The sequence below is a fragment of the Ochotona princeps genome, chromosome 4 (assembly GCF_030435755.1).
Source record: "Ochotona princeps isolate mOchPri1 chromosome 4, mOchPri1.hap1, whole genome shotgun sequence".
NCBI classification, from domain to species: Eukaryota; Metazoa; Chordata; class Mammalia; order Lagomorpha; family Ochotonidae; genus Ochotona; species Ochotona princeps.
Window position 1 is genome coordinate 53,605,381 of NC_080835.1, and position 11,827 is coordinate 53,617,207.

The window sequence follows — 11,827 nt, forward strand, 5'->3', positions numbered from 1 at the left end:
TACTACTACTTCCACAAAAAGAAACTTTTGCCAAAAAAATTGGCTTTTACATGTCAGATGTGCCAAGATTGGTTGCTCTGACAGGGTGGCAAAAAATTGTTTTCCAATTTAATGACTCATGGATGGAATCTCAGTATCTCTAGAAATACAAGACTGTACTTGGAGAAGATTATGTCCTGAGATAAAATATTCAAAGTTTCTGATACACCAAAGTTAAGAGATGAAATGGAGCCTCACGGGTTTTTACACTTACAATCCTGGGAGGAACAGCTTTTGGCGGTAGGACTGGGGAAAGGGACAGTTACTCTGAACATGAGGTATTTCAGCTTCAAAACAGTTAGGAAACATGGCTGAGTTTGAGAGCAGTCAGTACAAAGAGGACAGGAGTCAACAGGGGAGGTCAAGCTGCAGGCTCACAAGACTATGGGTGTCTGACTCTCAGTGCCAGAACACATCTCCAAAGAATTCACCACAGCCAGCCACAGATGAGAAATGCAAGGTGCAAAGAGAAACAAGAACTTGCTCAAAGTTTCACACACACACTCTCGAGCCCTTAATGGCTGTTAATATCAGCATGAATACATTTCACCTAGAATGTAATCCACAAGGGCACAATTTTAGTTTTGTTGTTCTTTTTCTCTTTTGATTTGTTCACTGTTTTTTTTCCCAGCACCAAGAACAGTGTTTGGAAATAACAAACACTACATTAAGTTTTGTTGCTAATGAATGAAAGTGTAATGGATAAAGAAATGAGGTAAGGTTTTAGCTCATGAATGGCTCATGTCTGGTGGAGAATAAAACCATGGAATAAATGTCACTCCTGTGTGACAGATACTATCATAGGAAGGGAGTAAAAGTACCAGGAGGGAATCTTTATGTTAGGGAGGCCCTCTGGTGAAGAAAGATGCTTGAGCCAAGTCTTAAAGACAGGAGGTGGAATGTGCCAGGCAAAAGAAATGTGATGGCAAGCAAAAATTTTTGAGCAGATCACAGGCTGAATACAAGCAGGACAGCTTTCTGTGTCCTCTGGCAGCCTGGCAAGTTCTATGGGCCTCTTTTAATAGTGCAATGTAAAATACATAGAATTCCAAAGAAATTCAGTTATACTGAATACAATTATGAACATTTTGTGATATAGAAATAGTCGCGCTTTATTGCCAAGATGGTGGGTAGGCATTGGGGTATTGTGGTACTGTGCATTATGCCATTGCTTGGTATGCCTGTATTCCATATCAGAGTACAGGTTCAGTCTTGGTACCTCTGATTCAGCTTCCTGCTAATGCACCCGGGAAGGAATAGGATGATGGCCCAAGCACTTAAGGTCCCTACCACTCTCATGGGAAACTGGCCCCCTGGTTTCAGTATGGCCCAGCCTTGGCTGCTGCGGGAATCTGGAGAGTGAACTAATGGATTAATCTCAACCTCTTCTTCTGTATTCCCCCTCTTGTCACTCTGCCTTTCAAACAAATAAACAAACAAATAAATCTTAGAACAACACAACTAAGATATAAATATAGGTAACACATTTCTGTAATTTCAAAGAAATGATAGGTATATATGTTACAGGATATCCTGAAATAAATACAAGATGAAAATATCTGTGCTTTCCATTGTTGATAACATGCAGCACTATTATTATAACCTAATATACCCATATTCACAATTCGCAGAATGGCTCTCAAGTTATAAAACCTTTAGGCTTGAGAGGTATAGTTGTTGATTAATATGATTAATACTTCTTGAAATCCTGCCATGACCTGAAAGATTTATGAAGACAGGACCATTCCCTGGGGGGTCAGACATATGATAAGCAAGCAGAGCATACCTTTTAAACTCAAGTGCATTGCTCTTTCTACCAGGATACTGACTGCAAAAGTTCCATCCAGCTCGGAATGGCCCTCCTGGGGTAGGCTGCCTTCAGCGGTGGTGCTGTTTCCGGGGATGCGGGTGGAGGCAGGAGACTTTGGCTGTCCATAAGATGGAGTGAGCGGGATCTCCTCATTCCTTTCGGGCAGCTGCTCAGACTCACTGTGGCTGCTGCAGTCCATGGAGTCCAGCTCATGGGTAGGCTCCGGGTTTGGGGACACGGGGGAGAGCACCACATGAACTCGCAAGGCAGCTCCCAAGAGGTTGGACGCATTTCGTCCAAACAGAGGGTACACACCTGCAAGAAGGAGGAGGAGAGTAAGTCCAGGAAAGCAGGAGCCAGGAATCCTCCTGACTTCTGGAGAAAATACTCCCCCAGGGCGCTTGTGTTTTCCCCCCTTACAGGTATTGAAGCTCCAGTACACCAATCTACAAATGAAACTGTGAAGCTGGTATGCAATGTGAGAAATGTTACCCTGCTCTGCCACCTCTCATATGGGAAGTAAAGAGAGCTCTGATTTGCAGGCTAGGTCAAAATATTACCTGGAAGAGCTGTTTTAGAAGCAACTCATGTGCTAGGAAAAAACTGATTAAGTTAAACCCAAGATTTGACAAACTTAGAAGTGGCATGTCTTCCCTTTCGCAAGCCTTATGGGCTACTGTTTATAGACTTTCTCTTCATCTCAATGGTGTCCTGATTCTGAACTTGGTCTTATCTTACCAACTAATGTATATCCTAACAGGCACCCTGAAGGTCTTCTGGAAAGAAAGTAGGAAGAGGTAGCAGGAGGCAAGAAGAAAGAGGAAGGGAAATAATATGGAATCTTTTTTTATGTGCCAGTGCCTCAGAGGAGTTAAGGAACTTGCCAAGATCACTCTTCCAGCAAGTGGCAGGTTTAAACCCAGGGATGTAAACTTTACTGGCATGCTGTATATTAAAATTTTATTTATGAAGCAGAAAACAATAATTCCCTCTGAATCTCAAAGGTGGCTTTGCCAGACTCATTTCAATTTGGGAGGAGTTAATGATTCACAGATGGCAATACAATGGAACCTTTCTGGCCTTTTTCTATTTTTAGAAAACTTTTCTTCTTGATGCAATGTATAAATTATTATGATTATCATGAGGAGGAGGTAGGAGCCAGTCATTATAGGAGCAGGTACTTAAATGCAATCCTTAAGTGCAATCCTTAGGAAAGCTCAGAAGCTTACCAATATATGAATGTATGGCTGGATGGGTTGACTGTCCCGTTCAACAGACACACAAAATGGAACAAAAGGGTCAAAAGCTAAGACTGGTGGGATGTGGAGAAGTATGAGTGTCACAGACTATTGGTAAAGATAAATAACACTTCTGGTATCACTGAAGAAAGCAAGTTTTTGTTCTTGAATTCTGACTCTTTAATTCAGTGTCTTAAAGCTATCTTCTTTAATAGAATGGGTTAAAAGTCTATCTTTATGAACATTAGTTCAATGGAGGTTGGCTCACTTCAGAGACTTCCTCTGTAGTCTCAGAAGAGCCTTCAGGTTAGTGCAGCCCAGCAAAAAACAGGGTACAGAGCATCTGCAGAGCCACATTTATACCTGCTGGGGCTGAGACAACCAGAAGATTTGGGATAGTCACTCACATTTTCAGTCAGGGCTATTTGTTCACCAACAATTAATTGGGTTAGAGCAATTACGTTAAGGGGGATAAAACAGGATTATGGCTGTTTTCTCAACTGTGTTGTGTGGGACGTAACTACCCTGATAGGAATGTAAGGCTGGAAAACCATCATGACTGTGAAGAATCTGCTCTTGCTACCTCTGCACTGCAGTTGCTAGATTTAGTTATCTAAGATGCAAAGCCATGTTACACTTCTCTTCAGAACCCATTATTACAGTATTCCATAGCTCTCAGAAACCTGTCCTAAATCATCTGCTCAGAAGACCTTTAACAGAGCAGTCTTCCTGTCCATCTGTTTAGCTTCATCTCCTATCACTGCTCAGCCTAAGTATATTAGCATCCAGTCATTTCCAAACTGCCTACGGTGCCTAACATGTAGCAAATTGCTTCATGCCTTCGATTTCTTCTGTATTGTGTCCCTCTTTATCTTTCTCTCCCCCTTTCCTTAATACTAAATCCTTTCTTTTAAAAGATTTATTCATTTTTATTACAAAGTCAGATATACAGAGAGGAGGATCTTCCGTCCGATGATTCACTCCCCAAGTGAGCCGCAACGGCCGGTGCTGCACCGATCTGAAGCCGGGAACCTGGAACCTCTTCCAGGTCTCCCACACAGGTGCAGGGTCCCAAAGCTTTGGGCTGTCCTCGACTGTTTTCCCAGGCCACAAGCAGGGAGGCTGGATGGGAAGCGGAGCTGCCGGGATTAGAACCAGCGCCCTTATGGGATCCCGGTGCGTTCAAGGCGAGGACTTTAGCCGGTAGGCCACGCTACTGGGCCCTTAATGCTAAATCCTTGGGAACTCAAGTCAAATATTGCTTCTACTGAGATATCCTTGAAGCAGAGGTGCATCCTGTGCTCCCCAGCACTGCTTAGAAGGCCCTTTTCATGGATTTCTGCTTCAGTGTAACTATTCATTATGTGTTTTCCTATCAGATTATAAACCCTCACTTAGGCTGGGACTACTACTTCTTCATCTTTGAATTCTCAGAGCCATGCATATGTGTCAAGTGCTAAACAAATGTTTGAAAGTATAGCATAATCCCCCTTTTAAGATGTTCCTTTCCTTCCTTTCTGCCTTGTGAACCAGTTTATTACCTCATGATCCTTAGCAGGTAAGCTTTTTACTATAATTAATAAATTAGCATTTGAAATGATCATACATGGTTCATTTACATGTGATTAAATGTAGTCTCCTAAATTCACTTGCTCAGATTTTACATGAATTAACTGAAGGTTTGCAATATTCTGCGCAGTACAGTAGGTGCATAAATCTGATAAATTTGGATGCACACTAGCCTCAAACTTCCATCTATGGTGGCTCTACCCAAGGGCTCTAGCAAGGGAAGCAGCCAGCGGTCTCTTGTTTTTGTAATTTCTTCTTAAAAGAGACACTATTAAGTTATTAACCTCTCAGCATGCAATGAAAGAGTGCTTACTACTTTTGGGTTATTCAACTTCTCTGAGCGTCTGTTTCCATGACTGTAAAATGAGCCTCACACTGAGGAATGCTGGAAGGATCAAATCAAGAACTGTCTGACGGGGTGCTTTGCATCATGCCTGACCTAGGGCGAGAGCTCAGCCTGGCTTCTAACTTACCGCTGACAGTGAGTGTCCTTGCTGACCTCTCCCCGAGTCTGGCCAGGTCCACGTAGGCTGACCCAATCCAGCTGTCAGTCTTGTGTGGCCTCTCCATGTTATCACTGCCATAAGCTCGCCAGACTTGGATCTCCAGCCTCTCCTCCCTAAAATACCAAAGCAGTGAGGGACCCCTACTGACTTCGGCTCTTTTGGATGCCTTGAAAGTCACCATGACCTGCTTTTTGTTGGCAGATTCTTTGGGCTTCTTGAGGGGAGTCCAAAAAGCTTCAAGGTCGTAGAGTTTATAGCGAAGGTAGCAATAGGTGTTCTTGTGAATATGATTGTGACCAGCAAGCAGCACACAATGGATGGGTAGCCACAGCCGTGGAGTGGAGATGGTGACAGTGGCTGGCTCCTCTTCATCCATCTGGACAAGATCCTTCAGGCTATTCTCAAAGCTCCAGCCCAATAGTTCAGCAGCTTCTAACACTCGTTCTCTATCTCCAGGATGGGTGAAGGAAATGGAAATCTCCAAACCCCCCACAATCGTTTGCATGAGTTCCAAGCCATGAGGCAGGCCTCTGTCTTCCGGTAAAATGACAGGATACCATCCTGTGATCCCTTTGGGAAGTAAAAGAGATTTTGTTAGTTATTATCTCAAAAGTGAGAAAACTTACCCACTCTCTACCCCACAGTCTTCAGCATGCTGGTCCCAAAGAGGAGAGAAAACACTCACAGTGTGAGGGAGTTTTCATCCAGCCACTGAGATACAAGGAGGCGAGATGGGAAGCACAAAGGTTAGGAAGGCAGAAGCCCCGTGTGATCTAGTCGGCTCAGCTCTAAACTACTGGTTTATTCTGGTTAAGCCATTAATTTGTCTCAGCTTCATTTTTCTTACTCCAGGAATGGGAAAACTAATGCTGATATTGTCTACCAGACATTGTTACGACTGTCAAATGGGACAATGGGTTAGGAAGAGTCTGAAGAGAAGTGCTGTAAAAGATGGGCAGTGTCATCGCGGCACTATGAGCACAATGGAAAAGGCATGAGATAAAAAGTCAAAAGATCTGAAGTCTATTCCCAGGTCTTCCACCATGGAACAGGCATTGGTGAATACACACTAAGGAACAGGTGCTAGATTTCAAAATAACAATAGCTATTCTCCTAGTGCGTTCTGTGTATTATTTTTTTAAAAACACATTTATTTTTATTGGAAACTCAGATTTAGAGAGAGGAGAGACAGAGAGAAAGATCTTCTATTTGCAGGTTCATTCCCCAACTGGCCGCAACTGATGGAACCGAGTTGATCTAAAGTCAGCAGCCAGGGCTTCCATTGGTTCTCCCATGCAAAATACAGGATTCCAAGGCTTTGGGCCGTCCTCTACTGCTTTCCCAGGCCACAAGCAGGAAGCTGGATGGGAAGTGGAACAGTTGGGATACAACTGGTGCTCATATGGTATCCCTACACATGCAAGGTGAGATTTAGCCACTAGGCTACTGCACCAGGCCCATAGTGTATTATTATTTTTAAATATTTATATATTTATTCGAAAGAGAGAAAAACTTCTTATCTGCTGGTTCACTCCCTAAATGCCCAGAAGAGCTGGACAAATTTATTAATGCTTTTTAGACAGCTGTTAGGTTATGTAGCAGATGGCAGAACTGTGTGTTAAAGGGGTTCTGTTTCCTTTTCTCTCACTTGCAAGGCACTCAGACAGGATGATCTCTTCCTGTAGGGAAAGAGTTGTACTAGAAAGCGTTAAGCTGGGATCCTTACCAGATCTCTTGATCAGCAGCTCTTTGGTTGGAATCTTTACAACTCCAAGCAGATACTCTTTGCATGAGTGGATACTTGTTATATCCCTGACTGATAAACCAAGTAGAGAAGAAAAATTATATGGTTATCCACTGACTAAGAGGCTGTGTTCACAGTATTTCAATATAGCCTCTCACTTACACTCATCCAATCTCAGTGCTGAAAGATGCATGGATTATCTTGCTCACACTTTAAACAAAGTTTGGAGTACTCCCAAAAATCACTTCATAAAATTAAAGAATTTCTTTTGAAAAAATGTCATACATATAGAAAAAGTGCATGAACACCACAATACATTTCTATACATCTTTCATGTAGATTCATCCATTAATATTCCAACACACTTTCTCTCTTACATTATGCCTACATTCTCTTTCACACAGCACTTCATACATATTTTAATCTTTTTGCTATATCCCTCAGCAGTCTGTCACACAGACTATAACTCCTTACCTCTAAACACTTCAGCCTGGATCCCCCACAAAGGGCTAAACCATCAAACATGATGCTTCTTTTAATTTTGATTGTGATGAGTCACTTGCTGCTTACCTGATTTGGTATTTTCATGATAGATAGAAAAAGTGATTTCTGCAAACTCCAATAGTTCTGCCAGAAAACAGGTCTCTCCACTACAGTGCTGAGTTACCAAGTTACATGGAAACTCCAGGTGGTGGGAGAACTCAGGGCAAAAGGAACAGGCCACGGGGCGGCTTCGGCGCTGTTCTCCCTTGGGCAGGAAGGAGACATGAGTGGTGACTGAGGCATTGACTCCAACAGAGGCACTAAACTGCAGAGCAGGTTCCTGTTCAGCCAAAACCCTAGAGGGAAGAGCGGTGGGAATGAGAAGGGATCATGGTATCCAAAATTAGCTTCATTGCTTTGGAAATATTCCCACTACTTTCATGAGACCACCAAGATCCTAAAGACCACATGCTTTCTATCTAGCCTTTGGGCTGTGGCATAGTGGGCTTTCTTAGTTATCTGGGTATCACAGTGTATGTGTATGAGGTCACAAAAGATAACATGCATCTACTAATCACAGTAGCACTGTGAGTACAATCCTCTGTACTGCCACTGTCTCTACTAACTGTAGTTGAACAAGTTGGGTATGTAGCTCATTACAATGAAGGAAGTATATACCAAGAGGATTCTATATCAAACAATAAGAGGGTATCAGAAAGAACATACAGCATAGGATTTGTGTTAGCTCATCTTTGGGATGTCTTAAATGAGTCACCTTTACTCTGGACTGGTTTTTATGGGTTTTATGTAGAAGCAATATTAAAATAGCAATTGGGACCTGGCACAGTAGCCTAGAGGCTAAAGTCCTTGCCTATATGTACTGGGATCCATATGGATGTCAGTTTGCATCCCGGCAGCTCCACTTCCCTTCTAGCTTCCTGCTTGTGGCCTGGGAAAGCAGTGGAGGATGTCCCAAAACTTTGGGACACTGCACCCTCATGGGAGACTCAGAAAAACCTCCTTGCTTCAGATCAGCTTAGCTTCAAGTATTGTGTCTGATAGGGGAGTGAACCAGTGGATGGAAGATCTTTCTGTCTCACCTTTTCTCTGTAAATCTAACTTTCTAATAATAAATAAGTAAATATTAAAAGATAAAATAAAATAGTAATTGGCAGAACAGTAGCAGTTACCCATTTTAGCCTGGATAGGGAGACATTGTGTATTTTTGTGGTTTGTCCAATGTTTGTTTAGTTTTGGGCTTATAAAGCAGTCTTGTTTTTGTCTCATTTCCTTTTGGTCACGGTGTGGCCTTATCTGATACCAGTGAAATTGTTCATGCTTAACAGGATAATGCTGAAGTGTCACTACGAATATCTGATTAGTTCCCAGATTCAGGGGCTACTTTTCTCTTTTGGGTAGCAATGTTTCATCATGTATAGATAACATCTATATACCCTTATTATTAAAGATTTATTTGAAAGACAGAAGGGGAGGGAGAGGGTGGGAGAGGAAGAGAGACAGACAGAAAAAGAGAAGGAGGTATGAAGGGCAAGAAACAGAGATATAGATCTTCCATCCACTGATTCACTCCCCCGATGGCCAAAATAGTGACTTTTTTTTTTAAAAAGATTTATTCATTTTATTACAGCCAGATATACACAGAGGAGGAGAGACAGAGAGGAAGATCTTCTGTCCGATGATTCATTCCCCAAGTGCACCGCAACGGGCCAGTGCGCGCCAATCCGAAGCCGGGAACCTGGAACCTCTTCCGGGTCTCCCACGCGGGTACAGGATCCCAATGCATTGGGCTGTCCTCGACTGTTTTCCCAGGCCACAAGCAGGGAGCTGGATGGGAAGTGGAGCTGCCGGGATTAGAACCGGCGCCCATATGGGATCCTGGGGCTTTCAAGGTGAGGACTTTAGCCGCTAGGCCACACCGCCGGGCCCAAAATAGTGACTTTTGAGTCAGACCCTCCATCCTGGCTTTGCACAGGGACATTAGGGGCCAAAGAAATTGGGCAATGTTTGCTGCTTTCCAGGGTACTGCACAAAGCTAGATTGGAAGTAGAGTATCTAGGACTCAAACCAGCATTCTGATATGGGATGTCAGTGTTAACAAGTGGAGGCTTAACCTACTACATCAGGATGCCTGCCACAAAATCTACTAATCTTCAATTGACACTCATCAAGTTCAGTCTTATGTGTGTAGGTATAGTATGAAACAAACCTCTTGACCTCAAATTTCCCAAGGGGATTGCATTAACCTTTAGGCAAAGAGGAATTATGTTTTGAAGCATTTCTTCATATCCCTAAAGCTGACTTAGGGGTTCCTTCTTGTTAATCTTCTCCACTGCTTAGTATGCAACTACAGAGGATAGCAACTTGGAGTCATACAGATTTATATTAGAATCCTGGCTCCAAAATTTATTTGCCATTTGACCCTAGACAATCTATTTTAACTTCTTTCATATCTCAGATTCCTTTTGTTTAAAGCATATACAATAAGCAATGCAATTTTTTTTTGTTATAAGGGAAAGTAATCTAAATGCTCTTTATTAATGTATGTCCATACTTCGCGTATTATGTATGTTTTTACTCCCAGAAATTAATGGAAAATGGAATTAAGATACGTTTAGAGGGTGGACATTTGGCCTTGTGGTTAAAATAGTGTGAATTCCCATGTTCCATTGTCTTGGTTTGAGTCTTGGCACTGCTTCCAATTCTAGCTTCTTGTTAATGTGCACTTTGGGAGGTGACAGGCAATGGGCTAAGAAGTTGGATCCCTTTAAGTTGCATGGGATATCTGGATTGATTTCCCAGCTCTCCACTGTGGCCTCGTCCAGCCTTGGATGTTGTGGATATTTGGGGGGAGTGAACCAGTAGATGAGAGATCTCTGTCTCTGTTTCTCTAATATTCAAATACAAATATAAAAGATAAGTTAATTTTGGTGAAAAAGTTTTGAAATCCATGTATATGAGAGGCTCTAAAAGAGTTGAGGAAAAACATCATTAAAGAAAAAAGTATGGATTTTTAAACATTTTTGAAGTAGAATAAACTTATACTTTATTTTTCCATGAGCCTTATGAAGCACACACATATATAATAACATGCCTAGGAAAAATGAGACGTAAGTATATGTATATCAAGACCCAACTTAAGTTGTCATAGGATCACTGGCTATAATGCTGACAACTGACTGAAAGGAACACACTAGTGTAAGAGGTGACTCAAACGGTGAACAAGGCGATAACAGAGAAGATGCAATGACTCGTGCAGCATGGTTTGCAGTAGAGGGTATATCCATGGGTGCTACAAGTTGGGGTGGGGTGGGCATTTGGCATAATAGTTAAAATATTGATTCAGTTGTCTGTGTCCCATGTCAAAGTACAGGGTTTTGAGTCTTAGTTCAACTTCCAATTGCAGTTTCCTGTCAGTGTAGATTCTTGGAAACAGCAAGGTGATGGCTAAGAGCTGAGTTCCTGCCAGCCACATAAGAGATATGGATTCAGTTCCTTGGTTCCTGACTTTAGCCCTGGGCTTAGTCCTGGATGTTGTGGATATCTGGGGAATGAACCAGAAGATGGGAGTAGTCTCTCTGTACATCTGCCTCTGAAATATTTAAACACTTTAAAAAATGAAGGGCAGTAAATAAAACTGTTGGATTAGGTCAAGGACATAAGTTGCTAACAACAATTAGAACAGCAATGTTTGTTCCTACTTTACTTATAACTGAAATAATTACCTAAAAAAATAAAGCATGTGGTTAGTGAACTGGAAATCATGTCCAAATATATGAGCATCATATTATGCTGACTGCAGTGGAAAAAGGTTTGAGAACTGCCTTTCTGAGGTACTTACTTGGCTGCTGCTTGCAGACCACACGCTCTGATGATGTGGACTGAGATGGAGACAGTTCGGGCAGCAAGAACTCCCTCTGCTGTTCTTGGGCTACGCCTGTACCTTAGACCCACATCCAATAAACCTGAAGGATGAGGACAAAAGGAAAAAAAAAAGTTGGTTAAAACAGCCTGTTCTACCAAACCACAAAATTGTGGTTAGAAAGGAAGAGCATAGCAAGGAACCTTAGCTGTCAGTCAGTCAGATCGTGGTGAAAAGTGTATTACTTGTTCTACTTTTGGGTTCTGATGGTGGAGCATGGTATTGTTTCACCTTACAGCCAAAAAGCTATGGCTTAGAGATTGAATTGCTTGCCAAGATGATACAGTACCAGATTTTCTTAACCTTCCAATTATATTTATACAATTGAGTTGAGCCTGCAGCTCTCCTTTCGAAACCTTTGAAAGTTTTCACACTTCATATGCTGTTATCACTCTGTTATTATCACCTGAAATATCCTTCACATATCACAGTTCAGAGAAAGGTTTTATGAATAACAAAGCAAGCTGAGTAGGGAGGTGAGGAGAACAATTTAATCTC

At 42.0% G+C, this 11,827-nt stretch overlaps 1 protein-coding gene across 2 annotated transcripts in view; it reads right to left on the reverse strand.

The window, feature by feature from the left end:
• Positions 1 to 11,827, reverse strand: part of C2CD3 (C2 domain containing 3 centriole elongation regulator) — a 104,869-nt gene that overhangs the window by 41,936 nt on the left and 51,106 nt on the right. For both annotated transcript variants that reach the window (XM_058663570.1, XM_058663571.1), the window contains exons 20-24: positions 11,249 to 11,372; positions 7,477 to 7,745; positions 6,889 to 6,978; positions 5,130 to 5,732; positions 1,826 to 2,164 (exon numbers count right to left, since the gene is read on the reverse strand). In XM_058663570.1, coding sequence (XP_058519553.1) covers positions 1,826 to 2,164; positions 5,130 to 5,732; positions 6,889 to 6,978; positions 7,477 to 7,745; positions 11,249 to 11,372 — 1,425 coding nt within the window. The remainder of the gene's footprint in view (positions 1 to 1,825; positions 2,165 to 5,129; positions 5,733 to 6,888; positions 6,979 to 7,476; positions 7,746 to 11,248; positions 11,373 to 11,827) is intronic.